This window comes from Vigna unguiculata, chromosome 2 (genome assembly GCF_004118075.2).
Source record: "Vigna unguiculata cultivar IT97K-499-35 chromosome 2, ASM411807v1, whole genome shotgun sequence".
Taxonomy (NCBI): domain Eukaryota; kingdom Viridiplantae; phylum Streptophyta; class Magnoliopsida; order Fabales; family Fabaceae; genus Vigna; species Vigna unguiculata.
The window spans coordinates 31664010-31681682 of record NC_040280.1 but is presented as its reverse complement, the minus strand read 5'-3'; the positions used below and the strand labels follow the sequence as shown (position 1 = coordinate 31681682).

The window sequence follows — 17673 nt, the reverse complement described above, 5'->3', positions numbered from 1 at the left end:
TAAAGAATAAATGTGAAAATTGGTTCATCGCAAGATTAACCCATGATGTACACATTCTACTCTCTAACTTTATATTTTTGTCTTGTAAATTATTGTAAATTATCTAGTGTGACAATCTTATTAATAATCACGCATTAATTTACATGTTATTGTTATGAGTTTTATTGTTTTAATCAAGTCAAAAATAGATTTATTTTTTCTAATAGCAAAATTTAAATGTTTTTTCTCTTGTAAAATTGTAGACTTCATTTTTACATTATAAGAAACTTAGAATTATATTTAATTTTGAACAAGTTATTTGTGATAATGGTTAAAGAATTTATTATAAATTTTGGTAGCAAGGAAAGTGCTTTGATAGCATTTGGTTTTGATTTATCGCCAGATAATATTTTGATTCTACTAATCAAACTCATGGTTGTACCTTTTAAAGAAAAAAAAGGTGCAATTTTTTTTTTTTGAGAAGAAGAAGGTAACCAAAAAAGAAAAATTATTGATGATGTGATTAAAAAGAGAGAAAAAAAAGAGAGAAGCAAACGTATGAAAGAAACTATGTTGGAAAAAAAAAATGAAATTTCCATTTAGAAAATAATAGTAAAAGATTGTTCCTAACACGAAATCTATCTTATGACAATAAATAAAGTGCAAACTGTGGTGATATATAATAGTATTCTTCCACGCCACAAAAGTATTAGGCTTCTCATTCATTGAATTCAAAGTTTCAAACCTCCATATAATAACTCTACCCATCATTATTGACACCTATGATTTCTTTTTCTTTAAAAAAAAGTTAATCCGAAAATGAGCTACCCAATCACAACAAAACAAGACTCTCGTTGACTTGACTTGCTTTACCTAACTATTTAAAGTCATCACTTACCATTCATTATATACATACATCTCATCCCTCACCTCTTTTTCATTCATTTCATTAGGTTAAAAGAAGTAATAATATCGTATAAAGCTTTAGTGAACGTAAATTTCACATTAGGGTTGATTTTATAGGATTATGTTAAACTTAAAATTTAATTTTTAACATTTTTATTTTTATTTTAAATGAATTTTATTATATCATTTTAATAATTAGTTTCATATCTTATTTTTAATTGTAAAATCTTGTAAATTTTGTATTATAATTTTTATTTATATATTTTTTTTATAACTTCAAATTTTAATTTAATTACATAATTTACATACTTGTTATTGTATTAAATCTTATTATCTTATATAATATTGAAATATTAGATTTAAAATATTTATTGTACCACATAATCCTATCTATATCTGCATTTCAAAAGAAAAAATCATCAGATCAATAATGTTGTGAATTGATCTTCAAAAGAAAAAAAATTACGTAAAATTATTTGACGACTATTTTCGTTTCGTTCACATGTGAAGAGCCACCTTAAACTTGATTCAACTAATTCGATGATAAATAAGAAGAATCTTTCAACTCATTATATTGATATCAAGTTGATAACATTTCTTCGCATTGGTGAACCTCAATTTCGTCGAGACCAATCTCCAATTCATTGTCATTGCATTCAATAGAAGATCCTGTAAAACGACATCATTCACGTTTTATTTGATATCTTCTAAAATTTATTATATGATTCATTATTGAGAATATTTACTTAATATCTTTTTTATTTAAATTAATTTTTAGAAAATATTTCTATTCTAAAATATATCTTTCAAAATAAAAAATTAGTTATTATTTTGAAATTAAAAATTCAACATTAAAATATGGTAAATATTTTATATTTTGTTATATATATATATATATATATATATAATTTGAATAAAATAAAAAATTGTACAATTTTTAAACATTCATAATATATTATATTATAATTATATAATTCTTAATATTTCATATTATAATTATATTATTCTTAAAATTTGATTCCACGTTCCATTTAAATTTGCATAAAAAATTCCTCGTATTAATATGAATATTTATCTTATCGGATAGGCATAATTAGATCTTTAAACATCGTACTGGCATAGGAACCTTTAATTAATTAATGGCAATAATCATACCCTCTTCATTTTTAAGAAAATTACAGTATTTAATTTTTAATTCTCATGATCAGGCTGCTTCTTCATGCAACTGTGTAATTCTTTAAACCTCACTTGATGATAGAACCTACTATATTTAAAACATATATTAAACTAAATCAACATGACCTCATGCACTGATTGCACCAAAAAAGATAAGCTCCCAATTATTCTACCACGTTCAAATCCAATGTTTATCATATAAATCTCATCATTAAAAGACAAGGAAAATCACTATTATACTGTATTATTGCACAGGCACAATAGAAACTTGCTCAAGATAGAAAGTTGAGTGACAGAGATTTCATGTGTGAATTTCATGACAGTAGAAGAGATGAAAGTTTATTGATGATAAAAAACGAAGTTTTAAGAAAACTCCATTTCAGCTATGGTTGTTGCTTCAGTATCGATTTGCGGTAGTATTAGGAAGCATGTGAAGAGGAAGAAGAGGTTCCCCGAGAGGACAGAAGAGAACCCTGTAGTTAGAACCCGCAGGGCAAGTGAAGGTGCTCGTAGGGTCATCCTGAGGATAACTATAAGCATCACGGCACCTTTCTTTGAAGAACTTAGAGTAGGTAGTGGGCCCACAGCTTCCTTGCCCATTGGTACAGCAATACTCGTTCGTCTTAAACACGGTGCAGGGATTGTTGCATCCACCTTGGGCCCTTAACGGGCCAGGGCACTGCCCATTAATGTCGGCGGTGCAACTGATTCTGTGACACCCGCCGTTCACGGGGTAGAAGTCCATGGGGATGTTGAAACCATCCACCAGGGAGATGTCGTAGAAGTCCAGGTTGTTGTATTGGTTCAGTGCGAACTCCGCCAGGGTGTTCGGGGGGACGCCCCAGCCCTGGCAGTTCAGGCCGCCGGTGCAGTCACCGGTCTGGCACCGCCCGCGCCCGCTGCCGTCGAAGTTGCAGCCGGTGCGGCCCCATATGCGGGCCATGGCAGTGCCTGGGTTCACCCACAGGTTCCACGTCTGCCCGCGGTCCAGGCGCCGCCCGCCGCCGGGGCTGGCCGCCGCCCACACCGTGTAGGGGCAGTTGTTGACGATCTCAAAGTTTGCAGCGGTGGCCAGAGATAATGAGGCGAGGAATAGGAGGGAGCAAAGTGGTGAGTGAGGCATGTTTATGTGTTGAGTGTGGATATTCGGAAAATGGTGTTTGGTGTTTATATAGAGTTACGGTTTTGTGTAGTGAAAGTGAATGAAGAAAGAGGAGGGAAACTATCGCTTTTAAATGAATAGTGTTTGTGGAAAATTAGTGACAAAGGTTAGGGGCGGCTATCCATCTTACACTCTTCTTTCTTTTCTTCTTTTTCGTTATCTCTGTCAAACTTTATTTTAATGGAAGTTCAAAGTAAATAAATAATACTCATCATGTCTATCTGTTATGTATATTCAGTTCAAACAGAACACTTACATCCCAATTCAATCAAATATTTCGATACCATATGTGACAGCCAATTTTCAGATGTTTTACGACTTAAACTTTCTGAAAAATAAAAAAGAAAACCGTACTTTAAAAAAAAAAAACTTAAACAACTTATTTTAATAATATCACTTTCTTCCAATTTTATGTTCAAATACTGTTATTTTCGTGATGGTATGGATAAAAGTTGGAAAGGAAAAATATTGATTGGCATTCATTTTGATCGATAAGTCTGATCGTATCGATCCGACCGATTCGTGGATCAATCATTTTGATGGATCAAAAGGTTTAACGTCCCATTTCGATTCTGATTGAATAAATATTTATCAAGTCATGGATTAAAATAATGAAAAAAGAATTCGAGTAGAATTTGGATCAAACATGAATTGAGCCGATTATGATTTGGGTGAGTAGGATTTAGAGCAGACAAGAATTGGACGGAACATGATTTTGGTCAAGCAGGAATTAGATAAAACAGGATTTGGACCGAGTATTTGGACCAAATAGAATTTGAACCAAGTAAAATTTGGGTGGATGGTTAGTTGGTTCCTAAAAAGGAAGGAGTTTAATATCCAGTAAAAAAATAAAAATAGATTACTGATATTTTGCCACACTAACATGTATTTCTACGAATCAGATATGTAAGAGGCCTATATAAAAGAGAAAAGAAAAAGAAATAGACAGACATTTTTTTAGAACTATAATTCCTGAACTCCAAAAAAGAAAATATATATTTAATTTGTTCTTGATTTTTCTCTTTCTGATATTTTAGACCGGAATAGTAAAATTGATCGATGATAAAATAAAAGGTAAAAGTATTGTAACCTTTTAAAAAATAAAATATAAATATATCATGACTATTTCAGGTTTAAAGAAAAAAGTTGAGTACTTTTTTTTCAAATCTAATAAAGAAAATATTAATCTTTTAGACAAGAGGCATGTAGATAATACTACACGTATCAGTTCCAACCTGTTATTCCTTGTTCTGCCGGCTTAAGTTGTAGATTTCAGTTTACTTTAGTTTTCCAATTTTTCCAAATTCAGTCTTTTAAAATATTATTTTACTCTCCTATGTTTTTCTTTTACTTGATTATTTTAATATAATCTTTTTCATTTTTCCCATGTAACGTTGTTTTCCTATATTTGCTACCTTTATGTCTTAGTCAACTTAAGATTAACAAAAAAAGTTCTCTCTTATCCTTCAAACGTATTGTCACATTTCAAAATTACTAAGATCATTTACCCTTTAATAACTCCAATTAAGGCCTGCACTTTAAAGATGGGCAATAGACATTGCCTTTAGAAATTAGTTTTTATTGTTAAACGTTTTTCCTTATAATCAAAATCTCCTAAATAATGAGTAATTAATACATTTTTTTCCTCAGGTATTTGAGTGATTATGCTTATATATGGATACTAGAGGATTATATTATAGCATTTAATTTCGAATTGTTAGGTGTTTATAAGGATCTTATTTTAAAATAAAATTCTATTAACTACTAAAAGTCATAATTGATAAAACTTGTAAGAGCAAATTATAATAAAACCTAATCAACTTACATATTATTGAGTCATTTAAATAAGTTTAAAGTAGAGAAACATACAATTTACTCAATTATATATAAAATATGTCCATTTTTATCATCTTACATTTATTAATCACTTAAACCGGTAAGTTTAACTGATTTTAACAACTTTTTTTACCAGGAAAGAAACTTTATACAAAAACTTCGATTTCATTTCATCGTCCCTCTTCAACTCTTAGATTTTTAATCACTTTGTCAAATATTGTGAAAATTTGTCAACATAAATAATGGATGACAGTGGAAAAAACAATTTTGTTTGTATAAATGAAACTCATAAGTCGTAGTCGATGATATAATCCAATATTTTCATACAAAATGTTCATGATATTTTTCATTTACGAAACATAATATGTTTATATATATATATATATATTCTATAAATATAATTTTTTAAATTAGATATATTAATAAATTCATATTAACTAAAATATGAGTTTTGGCCTTCAACTAAAACTGGATCCAAACACTCTAGGGTTCCAATAACAAGAACAGCAAGCTTGTTTACTGTCATGTGAATTATTATTTTTGATATTTATAACTTATTATGAGATCACAAAGAGCACCACATCCCATCAGAGAGAGATCCGCGCTCTATCAAATCCAAGTATACAATAACACAATACGAATCATTGAAAAAAAAGAAAGAAAAAAAAAAACTACAAAAATAAATAGAAAGCATTGAAGAAAAGATGATGAATTTTAAGGGCAAAACACAACCCTATAATCGGATCCTCCCCTGCAAGTGAATGTGCTGGTGGCATCATCCATGGGGTAACTGTATGCATCTGGGCACTTCTCCTTGAAGTACTTGGAATAATCGGTGGGACCGCACCCCGAAGAACCGGAGGTACAACAGTACTCCGTCGTGTTGAAAACCGTGCAAGGGTTGTTACAACCGCCCGGAGCCTGCAGCTGAGTGGGGCACTCTCCGATCACGTCGGCGGCGCATTTTACGCTGCTGCAGTTATATGTCGGGTTCAACTGAACCGGAAGGTTGAAACCATCTACCAGGGAGATGTCGTAGAAGTCGAGGTTGTTGTACTGGTTCAACGCGAATTCCACCAGCGTGTTCGGGGGTGTACCGTAAGTGTTGTTGCACACGAGAACGCCGCCGCAGTCGCCGGTTAAGCAATTACCGCGTCCCGCGTTGTCGAAGGTGCAGTTTGTCCGGCCCCAAATGCGTCCTCCCGTGGTGCCGTTCGCCACTTCGATGCTCCATGACTCGTTAGGGTTCAGCCGTACGCCGCCACCGGGCACGGCGGCGGCCCACACCGTAAAGTTGCAACTGTTTGTGACGTTGAAGGTCGCTGCCTGGGCTGCGACGGTGCAGCTTATGGCGACGAAGAGAAACAATGAGAGGCTTTTTGTGACTGCCATTGTTGTTAATGGTGTTTGTTAAAGGGGTAAGAGGTTTTGTGTTTGTGTGTATTATTTTTATAGTAAGGTTGATTTGGCATTTATTTGTTCGGAAAGCAATGTGGTTTTTGAAAAATTCATGTGGTGATGTCATGTACAACATTTAAATTGTGGACTTTGAAGACTAGTTGTTCGTTTTGAAATCAAAATAACTGAATCCGTAGAAAATTGTTGATACTTACCAAATTAAGTCACGTTAACGCATTGAAGCGTGTTTTTTATTTGAGCCGTGATTGTGGAAAGCCATGTAATTTGAAAAATTAACTCTTGCAACCTTTGAATAAATTGCCAGTTTAACTTGATTTTCTCTGGAATGGTAGCGAAAAGGAAATGGAAAAACAAATTTGCATTGCAACCAACTAAAAGATGCTTACGAAGAAGTGAAAAAGAGAAAGGTTTATGATTTTTCGTTTCCGTCACAATGGATGTTGAAAATGAAAATACGCAAATATGAAACTATGCCAAACTAATTTCAACACGTAAGAAGTAACTTATCTACTTGTAGATATGATATTAACATATCATTTTCGTTCTTAAAAACTAATCCAAATGGACGGGGTTAAAAAATTCTCAAAGTCAAAAGTCACGTTCCAATTTCCTCTTTTTTTTCGGGGCTAAAGGTTGAAAGAAAAAAATTGAGTACAGGTACGAATAAAATAAAAAAAAAGTCAATTAAAAAATGGGCGGAAGTTTTGAAAATCTTTTCTTAAATACTTAACATTTCTTCCATCTTGATCTTCTAGAGTTGGTAAATCTTGAAATTTCATGACTCATTTACTTGCGTGTAGATGAGAGATTTGAAAAGTCCATTCATTTATTCGTATTCCCCTACGACAAACGAGGCCTCCACTACACTAAAAGCAGGTAAAAGCAGGCCCGAGAGCTATGCGTTTATGGATTATAGGCCCATAATAAGAAATATGGGCATGTAGGAAGCGATCTAGGCCCATCTTGTGACTGTACCAATTTGATCTTCATACCGATTTTATTTCTGTATAATTTTTTCTTCTTTACTAAAACTAATTTTCTTTATGTATAATAAACAATAAAAAATTAAATTACATTACAATACAATTTTTTTTTTCATTTGTCATATTTGCATCCATCCTATATATATTCTTTTTCTTGAAAAGAAAAAGAAAGAAGCCTAAGAATTACGGAAAATCTACTGCTTCTGAAAATACTTCTTACTACTTTAGTCAGGAAGTATAGTTTCAATATGGTCTTCTATCTTATTTGTTCTCCTATGCTTACAAACTGAGTAAGAAGAAGTAGAAATCTGCAGTTAAGATGAATGCAAGAATCGGATCTGAGCTCCTCCGGTTCTACGATCCTCGCAAGACACTACTGTAGAGCTCTTTGGGCAAGACTTCCATGAAGTTGTGAGAATAAGACCCAAACTTACAAATCTTAGGGTTTCATCTTTCTACACCCACAATTTTGTTAAACGCCTACTGTATATTTTGGATTGAATATTTTTTAAATGATTTTTTCTGAAATGCATGAAAAATGTCACAAGAAACTTAGGAACTCTAGACAGAAATCTTCAATATTTTCATCATAACTTTATTTTCTTCAATATACTTCAATCAAAAGAACCACGCCGCAATTATGTATAAAAAAGTGAAATAATTTATGTGAATAACGTGCATTATCACGTGGTACAAGAGAATAATAACAAGAATGATAATGGACGTAATTATTTGTTAGTTGGACAATAGGTTAAGAAAAGAAAAATAAAAGTGAGAATTGGTCTAAGTTGTTTCTTAATGTAATAGTTTCATTTAAAAACACACTTCTTTAAATCTTGAGCCAAGCGTATTTTTTCAACTCTTATCTAAATATTCAATAATAAATTAAACTAGTTTAATTTTCAATTTATTTTAAAAGGTAGTGTCGGATTAGAAATAGAAAGCTATCTTAATCATACAATACAGGCTGAGACATGTTCCTCCCAGTATTATATATTTGCTTGAAAAAAAGAGCTAATGTTACCAAACATACTAACATATCCTCATAAAAATATTTTTTTTATAATTTAATATCAATAAACACACCTAGATTTTTTAAAATGTAAATGAGATATTTTAAAAGATGAGACAGATAAATTGATTTTATCTTATTGGCAAAATTGATTTAGTTGACCACTTTTTTCACATAGTCATCTCTTACTAGAAAGACTAATATTTTTCTATTTAATACTTTTTCTCTCATTTTTAATGATTCAGTTTAATAATGTTTTTTTAGACATAGTCATAACATTTTTCCTGTGATCCATTAGTCTCTTTGATAACTGAGAATCCAATAGTTAATACAGTATTCCCTAAACTATTTTATTTTGAGTGAGGTTTGGATTGAGATTTTTGTACCAGTTAAAATAATTTACAGCATTGTGCAGTGGAAAAGAAAACCTGTGGACCGCGTTTTGAACTGAAGAAAAAAACACAAAGCAGCTGGGATGAGAGTGATGTGGGCCCTGTTGTCATTATAAACATTGGAACACGTGTTAAACAAGATAAGGCACGATAACATTGTACAAAACTAATAAACAGTAGAAAAATTATAAAAAAAAAAAGTGAGAAAGGAATGAAGGACAAGGAAGGTTCTGGAAAGTGGACAAAGCAACGGTTGAAAGCCATATTCGGATGAAGCAGCGGCTGGATTACAGCTCCAACCAAGGAACCATCGCAAACCCTTCTAGCGTCTTCTTTTTCTCACTCTATTTGTAGTGGGCCCACCTATTTTTTATTTTTTCCTTTTCTAATTATTTCCCTTTCATTCTCGAACCCACGAAAGAAGGACCCTTTTTTCTTTCCATCCTCCCCATCAATTTACTCCCATCCGAAACTTCTAGAAACAACAAGAACCTACCGTCTCTCTCACTCTCTCTCAACCGTGGATTCTTCCGCTTCTGACGCTCTTTCTGCTACTCTGTTGGCCGGTGAATATTGTAATTCAATATTACGCAGATCAAGGTAACCAAATAATATCCTAATAATAATTATTGTTTTATTAATATTATTTTCTTTCACCTGGATAATATCAAGAGGAATCGGGTTTGGGTAAGGTTAGATAGGTTCCAGTTCTAGACTTTCTCGTAGATGTAGTTTACCTTATCCAAATAACTGTATAGTTGGTAAGTAGTAAATTGATGCATTTAGAAGAACTAGTTTATTTTAGAAGCCGCTTATGAGCTTAGCAGAGAAGTGATTGGGCAGCTTAGCTAGGTTTCAGTTCCAGATCTGGTAGCGGAGCAGATGATGGCGCCATTACCGGTGGAGCAAACCGGTGAATCAGCGCCGGCGGAGTCACAGAGATCTATTCCGACGCCGTTTCTGACGAAGACGTACCAGCTCGTGGATGATCCCTCCGCGGATGACCTAATTTCCTGGAACGAAGATGGCACCAGTTTCATAGTTTGGCGGCCTGCGGAATTCGCACGTGATTTGCTTCCCAAGTACTTCAAACACAACAACTTCTCCAGTTTTGTCCGTCAGCTAAACACCTATGTAATCACTCCGCGCCAGCTCGTTTTATTCTCCTCTATTATCGAATATTGTAAGATGAATTACCGGTGTTTGTGTGTTGTTATGTGCAGGGATTTCGGAAGGTTGTCCCTGACCGTTGGGAATTCGCTAACGACTGTTTCCGGCGAGGTGAGAGAACTCTGCTTCGGGACATACAACGCCGGAAAATATTACCGGTGCCACCAACTGCGCAACCTGCAGTAGCCACAGCCAATACTGTGACGGTTGCTGTGGCGGCACCGGCAATCAGAGCTGTGTCTCCGACGACTTCCGGCGACGAACAGGTACTATCCTCGAACTCATCTCCGATTGCTGGAAATAATAATAATACAGTGCACCGCACCACGAGTTGCACCACTGCGCCCGAGCTGTTAGAAGAAAATGAAAGGCTTAGAAAAGAGAACATGCAACTGAATCACGAGTTGAGTCAATTGAAGAGTTTGTGTAATAACATACTCGCTTTGATGACCAATTACGCTTCTGGTTTTAGCCGTCAGCAGTTAGAATCGTCCACTAGTGCTGTGAGGACCATGCCGGTGCCGGAAGGGAAGGCTTTGGAGCTTTTGCCTGCGAAGCATGTTTCTTCGGCTGATGACGCCATGCATGTCGGTAGCGCTGCCGGCTTTGCGCCGTGTACGACTGCGAATGCAGCGGAGGCAGAGGTTCCCAAGCTGTTTGGGGTTTCTATTGGTTTGAAACGGTGTAGGACAGAGTGCGAGACCGAACCGGAGGGAGAAGAACAGAATCAAATGCAAACGCGAGTTCAAACTCAGCCACAAACACAGACACAGTCCTCACAGGAACCAGATGGCGGGCCAGATGTGAAATCTGAACCGCTTGATGGAGATGAGTCGGATGATCAGGATCCTCGGTGGCTGGAGCTTGGGAAATAATGCTCCTTCCTTCTAATCTCTGCTAATTTGGTAAAATGACATGAGGCACGTGACTTTGGTGGCCACATTGTGCACATTGAAGACACTAAGCTAGCACTACCATTGGGCCAGCACGTGAATTGAGCTTGTTTGTAGTGGAAGCTGCAACACATGGAGAGGGGTTTCGTATAATTCAACTCTTGGCCATGAGTGAATAGTGGGAAAGTCAACTTCCTTGAGCTCCAAACTTCTTTATCTTGAGAAATAAATGTTCTTGAGAACTGTTGTTGTAAATCTTCAATGAACATTTGTAAAAGATAATACCCCTACCATTGACTTCTCATTTTTTTCTCTTGTTTAAGAACATTTTATGCGATATGTATATACATATAATATAAAATTTTTCGAATTTATATTTAAGCCTATAAAATTTTTCGAATTTATTCATGTATTGTGATGTTTCCATCATTAGGACTGGTTTTAAACTTTGTAATTATGGAATGTTAGGTAGTCTTACGAATTGCTTTCTAGCGGGTCAGTGTTGTGATCTCTCAGAAGTTTAACGTCTGTTAATTAAATATCACAGATTTTTATCATACCTATATTTCCTTTCGTTCATTAATGGTTTTTTAACTTTCTTATTTAAAAGATATGTTCGTGGTAACCTGACTAATAAAAATGGAACATAATATTTTATTTATATGTTAAAGATCTGTTAATTGTAATGTGATTGCAAAATTTGGTTACAAGAAATTTCCTCACATTTTATGAAGTGAGAAATAGTGAGAAAATTACTACATTAATTTATCGAATTTTCAAATTGTATCAACAATTTAAAAATGCAAGTATGGGATTTAATAATTGACTAGAAAAATAGTATTTAAAAGTTTAGTAAATATTCTGTTTCATTCATATGTATTTTAATTTTTTTCCAATATTTATAAAATTCAACCTCACATGTGAAACTAACCTTTTTTATGATGTAAAAAACATTTTTGCTCGCTGGATAAAAAATGTCGTGCAGATTACCACTTTGGTTTGTGGGGTTCTGGATTATATCCCACTTTTCAATCCAAAAAGCTTGACATGATAATTGGGCCCTGATGTTTTTTTTGCACAAGAGCTCGGTTCCCGATAACTTCTATTAGCACCCCCAATACTTTTTTTAAAATTGTAAAATTCAAAATATCTACAGCTTGAATTCTACAATTCAGAAAATACCTATTCAAATCGTGTAATTCATAAATATATTTTAAACTGTATAATTAAAAAAATTCAGAATATATTTATTTTGAAATATATATATATATATATATATATATATATATATATTATATTTTGCTATTCACCATTTACGCATTAAGTTTGAAAAAAATATTTATACACTTGAAAAAAAATATGTATATTGTAGTTCACAATCATAGTGGGCCACTTGACAGCCCACAGTTTAGAGATTGTTTTCATTTACATTTGTAAAGATTTCCATAGGACTCTAATGTTACAATTATTATTTTCAAAACAAGGGCATTTAACCCCCTTCATTTTTGTTCTCTTGTATAAATAAATATCTTTGACTTTAACATTATTTTAATCTTTAAATTTTATCTTATTTCCAAATAGAAGACATTCTGAATTGAGGTCAAGTAAGCGAGAAGAATCATAATTATAAAAAAAAAATATTTAAAAAAAAAATAAATTTCACTTCAAATAGATATTTCTTTAAAAGTTCTTACTTCACCATCAAAGTTCTTGCATTCTAGATATATTTATTTTATTTTCAAATAATTATTTTCATAAATTTTTAATTATTTTAAAATTTCTTATCTAGATAGCTTATTTCTATTATAAAATGTTTTATATTATTGTTATTCAAATATACTCTAATTAAAAGGAGTATCTTAAAATACATATAATTTTTACGATAAATGTAAGACATGTTGCTTGCTAACTTTGATGGTGAAACATTTTTAATTAATAATTATTTAAACAGTACCATATTTTAGCTTAGGTATAATTTTAAGATTAAAAAATTAAAATGTACTTTTATTTTGATGATAAAAGTTTAAACAGGAAACATGTTACGCCTCTCTTTAAAATAATATAGTTTAGTTAATTAAATAAAGTGATTTATTTTCTTAATATAATTTTACATGTGAGAAGTGAAATCACATATAATTTATGCATTAAATCTGAGACACCAAAAACGAACTAACCAGAAAGCTTTGAAAAAACCAGAAGAAAACCTGTTCGTTATTTTTGCTTCTTCATCTCTTCTGTTCGATTATGGAGGAAGAAAGCACTTCAGTGGAATCTAACACTGCAAACGAGCGCATAAAGCTCAACGTGGGTGGAAAGTACTTCGAGACAACGCTATCCACGCTCCGCTCCGGCGGCCCCGACTCTCTCCTCTTCGCGCTCTCGAACCGGCGCTCGACCGACCCGAACCCGGTTTTCATCGACCGTGACCCGGAGATCTTCTCCGTCCTCCTCTCGCTCCTCCGCACCTCTCACCTTCCCTCCACTGCGCGCCGCTTCTCTAAACAAGAGCTCGCGGACGAGGCCCTCTTCTACGGCATCGACGCGCACCTACGTGCCGCCACCGCGCCGCCTCCATTCTCCGGTATCGACGCCGCCCTTGCCGCCTCAATCCGCCCAGCCTCAGAGGGCCTCCCCTCCTCCTTCGCGGCCGCTGATTCCGGCGCTGTCTGGATTGCCCATGGTGGTCAGATCTCCGGCTACGACTCAACCCTCACACACTCCGGCACTGTCCGCACTCACCTCGACGAAATCGATTCCATCTGCCGCGTCTGGCCCGAGATTGCCGCTATCGGGTCCATGTCCGACCCCGGCCTCCACTTCTACAACTTCTCCGGCAGCCGCCACGTCGGATCGGTCCACTGGACAGATCCTCTCGATCCACGAATCTTCAAGGCGCACGTCAACGCGATAACCGCTTCAGAGAATACCGTTTTCGCTTCATTCGATTGTCCTCACAGAGAGAATTGCATCCTCGAAGTGGATAAGTCGAATCTGCGGACTGTGAATCAGTTTGCTCGGCAGTCCGGGAACCAGGCGAAGAATATGGTTCCCGCGAAGCTGACGTGGATTCCGGCGACAGGAGTTCTCGTCGGTAGCGCGGTGACCGGTGGTGCTTTTGGTTTCTCCGGCTATGTCCGATTATGGGACCCGAGGTCTGGGGAGGTGGTTTGGGAGACGAACGAGCCTGGTGGTTCGGGACGGAGCAGCCGGTTCGGGGATTCGTTTGCTGACGTGGAGGCTGACGTGGAGGGATTGTTGCTGTTCAAGTTGTGTTCTAAGTCGGGGGATTTGGCTATGGCGGATATGCGGTTTCTGAAGGATGATCCTTGGATTTATCTAAAAGAGAAGAACGCTAGTTTGGTGAGTTGTGGTGAAGTGAGGAATAGTGTGGTGCACTGTTACCGGGGGCAAGTGTTTGTGGCCAGAGAAGGTGGGTTGGAGGTTTGGTCAATGGTGGAACAAAGGGAAAATGTTGTTGTAAGAAGCGAGAATGAGAGTGATGCTGAAGGGTTTTATAGGAGGAATTTTGTGGATAAAAGAGAGGATTCAGATAGAGGGATTATAAAGAAGATTGAAGGTGGTGGCGATAGGTTGTTTGTTAGTAGAGAAGATGTTGAGGGGATTGAAGTTTGGGAGAGCTCTCGTTTCTCTGGAGCTATTTCTGTTTTGTGACCAGGGATAGACACTTTCTTAGGTAGGATTTCTTCACGAAAAAAACAAAAATATGGGTAAATTGTTGTCAGCTTTAGATGAATAACGTGATTTATTTTCTAAGCAATGAGTAAATCACAATTTGATGCCACTTTTATTGTCATATTTGCTTTATTTCCTGTCTGTTATGCTCTTCATGAATTGACCTTTGGGCAAGTGTATACATTGTTATTAATGCAAACTTCATTTTGATTTTACAATTCTGCAAAGAAAGCCTCAATCAATGCCTTCTGTTGTATATTAACTATGTCGTCTCAATTGATTATTATCATATGGGACTTTTTAAAATCCAATTGTTCTGGAAAGATGTCCTGTTCTTCCTTTCCCTTTGGTACTCTAGTTTTATTTCGTGATGGAAACCTCGTATCAATCTAGTTTGCTTCACTTGTAAACTTCCCATTTATGCATTGGTCTATTGGCTGATTATGAAGTTTTGAGTTCCACTTACTTTTGTCCCATGGTTTCCAACTTCTGGTAAGATTCTAACAAGTATATTGTTGTAGTAATTTTTGTATATTTGTCGATTGTCATTCCTAATAAGTTTATGTAGATGTTAGCATTCAGATATGTGATTACTGCATTTTATATTAGTGACAGAATTGGGATGTCTGCATAAGAAATCACTTTGTATCTTTCATTACCACTCACCCATTTGTTGTTAATTAACCGATTGCTTATTTCTATTATTTATATATCCTATATTCTTTTTTATTTTCTTTCTCAAGTGATTGTTTATTGATATGATTAGGATACAAGGACAAAACATATTTATGTGCTCTTATTTTATGTTTTTCTATGTCTGGAGTCTGACTTAATAGCTGTGCAATGCACATATTGATACCGTCAGGACAGTTTAGATCCCTATTGCAACTAATTAGCCCATAAGATCAGTATGCTTGTCCAGTTAGTACATTTATTATTCTACCTCGTTTTTTATTGCGAGATGAATAAGTTAGCTAAACAATTCTCATGTTTGTTTTTTGGATGCAAAAGAAGAAAAAATGAATAGAAAAACATAAGCTAAACAATCATAAACTTGTCTTTAGTCTAGACGCTCCATTAACAAAGTGATCAAAACTCCACTCTTTTTCTTTACTTCATGCTTTGTTATGGTTCTTCCATTGCAAACCCAACTCATCAAAAGCTCAAAATTCTTTAAAATTTTCCACTACTCAGCGTGCAATTATGATCTGCCATATCTTTCTTTGCATTTGGGTTGCCCCTTTCAACCCAGTTTGTAAACTTTGCTAAATCTTTGATCTGATTTGCCAGCTTCATTTGTTCCCTTGGTTGGGGACTCTGGTGTCTGTTGCTATAACCCAAACTCTCTTATCCTTGGGGTGAGTTTTGGGAATAAACACATTTTGCAATATTTTCCAGAAATTGGGAATAAAGTTGGATACTTTTTTCACTCTGTCATAAGCCACCGAAAATAAGAAAAGACCCCTTGTTGATTGACTTGTGAAAGCGGGAAATAAAATTTTCCACGAGTCTTATTCGGGTGATTTTCTTTCCACAGAGGTTTAAATTCCACACCACTACCACCCACCAGATGAAACACTCCACTAAATCACTCACATCACAACGTAACCGCCACTTTTCATCGTTCACACTCATCTCTTTTCTTTTTCTCTTCTCTCTCTCTAACCATGACAACGTTGGAGATCACTGTTATGTCCGCTGAAGGTCTGAACCAACACTCTTCCTACTTCAACCGCATCAGACCCTTCTTCACTCTCACCAAGCTCCCCGCACACCTCCTCTACCACTACGACGGAGGAGGCACAGGGGACCACGTCTTCCGCGTCCCACTCGATCCAACCTTCTTCTCCGACACCTATTCCCGCCTCCACCTCCACCTCTACAACAACCGCCGCTTCGTGGGGCCCACGCTCCTCGGATGGTGTCTGATTCCGCCCTCCGACATTGCCTTCCCACCCTCTCATTCCCTGCGCCACCTCAGTTACCGGTTACGGGCAAAAGACGGTTCCAAAACCCACCTCATCCTCAATCTTTCCCTCCGCTTCCAGGGCTCGCTCTACCCACTCCATCCCGCCACGTGTCAGCCTGTCATTGGAATTCCCGTCACAGCGCTTCGCAAATTTGGCAGCACCACCGCTGCCACCACCGTAAGTGGACACTCCAATATGGAGACGGAATTTTAATTTTAATTTTCTTTTTAGTTTTACTTTTTCTTTTGAACAATAAAATTCATGAAAATTATTGAACACACTTCACTTTGTAATTGGGTTTTGGAGGTCAATGTCAATGAATCGTATACGCCATCCACTCTCGTGCAAAGGTGTCGCTTCGTTCCTGATATGTATCTCTTTGTTCCTATTTCTGTTTATCGACAATTTTTTTTTTCATATTGTTAGTCTTTACTAATTTGATTTCAATGGATATAATTTTATAAGTTCTTAAAGTAAGCTAACTCTATATTGTGGGATTTTAATTTAGTTTTGTATGTTACAAAACATTATATTTGAATATCTATTGATCATTTCATTTAGAAAAAGGTACAAGAATAAAAAAAAAGTAGTTCATCATGTAAACGCGAGGTCAATTATATAGTAATTATTAATTATCCAAACCTGCTTTCTATATGGGTGTCCTTTCTGTATTTTAATTCATTTTTCTGATAAAAAAAAGTATCCAAACCTGCGGTTGATATGTTATATTATTTAATTTTAATTTAGATATAAACTTTGAATAATGTATATATTAATTTATTAATTATATTTTACTTTGAATATAAAAACATGTTTTAAAAGTATAAATTTTTAATGCGAAAGCTAAATTACTTAATTCAGTTTGTTTTGCAAATTAAGTCGATAATGAGCTCAGATTCATGATTTGTCACAGTATCACAGTTTCTTGTACATGTTAAGAGAAATGAAAACCCCTCCTCATTTCTACCTCCCAAAATTCTATGAATTCGCATATAAAATAACATTTCTCAAATATTTCAATAATGGATTTCTTTTTAAATTTATTCTTTTAAGTTTGTTTTCATTCCAAATTTAAATAAAAA

General features: G+C 35.2%; 5 protein-coding genes across 10 annotated transcripts; 3 read left to right on the top strand and 2 right to left on the bottom strand.

Annotated features, from left to right (window-relative positions):
* Nucleotides 1-2231: 2231 nt before the first annotated feature.
* On the bottom strand, nt 2232-3252 carry LOC114172280 (thaumatin-like protein 1). The gene has a single exon (XM_028056862.1). It carries the CDS (start codon nt 3182-3184, stop codon nt 2459-2461), a length of 726 nt encoding a protein of 241 aa, XP_027912663.1. The 5' UTR covers nt 3185-3252; the 3' UTR covers nt 2232-2458.
* Nucleotides 3253-5574: 2322 nt separating this feature from the next.
* LOC114173972 (protein P21-like) lies at nt 5575-6510 on the bottom strand. Its single transcript, XM_028058683.1, has one exon. The coding sequence runs from the start codon at nt 6449-6451 to the stop codon at nt 5774-5776; it is 678 nt and encodes a 225-aa protein (XP_027914484.1). The 5' UTR covers nt 6452-6510; the 3' UTR covers nt 5575-5773.
* A 2668-nt stretch (nt 6511-9178) lies between these two features.
* LOC114173786 (heat stress transcription factor B-2b) lies at nt 9179-11309 on the top strand. 6 transcript variants are annotated; one of them, XM_028058387.1, is made up of 3 exons: nt 9179-9465; nt 9731-9999; nt 10089-11309. In XM_028058387.1, the coding sequence occupies exons 2-3, from the start codon at nt 9748-9750 to the stop codon at nt 10908-10910; spliced, it is 1074 nt and encodes a 357-aa protein (XP_027914188.1). In that variant the 5' UTR covers nt 9179-9465; nt 9731-9747; the 3' UTR covers nt 10911-11309. The 6 variants fall into 6 exon arrangements, with proteins under 6 accessions (XP_027914188.1, XP_027914187.1, XP_027914184.1 ...); XM_028058386.1 differs by having other exon boundaries at nt 9725-9999; XM_028058383.1 differs by having other exon boundaries at nt 9714-9999.
* A 1751-nt stretch (nt 11310-13060) lies between these two features.
* On the top strand, nt 13061-14883 carry LOC114173656 (BTB/POZ domain-containing protein At3g09030). Its single transcript, XM_028058162.1, has one exon. The coding sequence runs from the start codon at nt 13173-13175 to the stop codon at nt 14598-14600; it is 1428 nt and encodes a 475-aa protein (XP_027913963.1). The 5' UTR covers nt 13061-13172; the 3' UTR covers nt 14601-14883.
* Nucleotides 14884-15855: 972 nt separating this feature from the next.
* Nucleotides 15856-17078, top strand: LOC114173657. Its single transcript, XM_028058163.1, has 2 exons — nt 15856-16768; nt 16898-17078. The coding sequence occupies exons 1-2, from the start codon at nt 16289-16291 to the stop codon at nt 17015-17017; spliced, it is 600 nt and encodes a 199-aa protein (XP_027913964.1). The 5' UTR covers nt 15856-16288; the 3' UTR covers nt 17018-17078.
* Nucleotides 17079-17673: the final 595 nt, after the last annotated feature.

Bases quoted from the DNA above. Each gene is read 5' to 3' on its own strand.
- LOC114173656 (XM_028058162.1), top strand. From the start codon at position 13,173: ATGGAGGAAGAAAGCACTTCAGTGGAATCTAACACTGCAAACGAGCGC.
- LOC114172280 (XM_028056862.1), bottom strand. From the start codon at position 3,184: ATGCCTCACTCACCACTTTGCTCCCTCCTATTCCTCGCCTCATTATCT.
- LOC114173786 (XM_028058387.1), top strand. From the start codon at position 9,748: ATGATGGCGCCATTACCGGTGGAGCAAACCGGTGAATCAGCGCCGGCG. The intron at 10,000-10,088 runs GTAATCACTCCG...TGTTATGTGCAG, and splicing joins TCCGTCAGCTAAACACCTAT to GGATTTCGGAAGGTTGTCCC.
- LOC114173657 (XM_028058163.1), top strand. From the start codon at position 16,289: ATGACAACGTTGGAGATCACTGTTATGTCCGCTGAAGGTCTGAACCAA. The intron at 16,769-16,897 runs GTAAGTGGACAC...TGGGTTTTGGAG, and splicing joins GCACCACCGCTGCCACCACC to GTCAATGTCAATGAATCGTA.
- LOC114173972 (XM_028058683.1), bottom strand. From the start codon at position 6,451: ATGGCAGTCACAAAAAGCCTCTCATTGTTTCTCTTCGTCGCCATAAGC.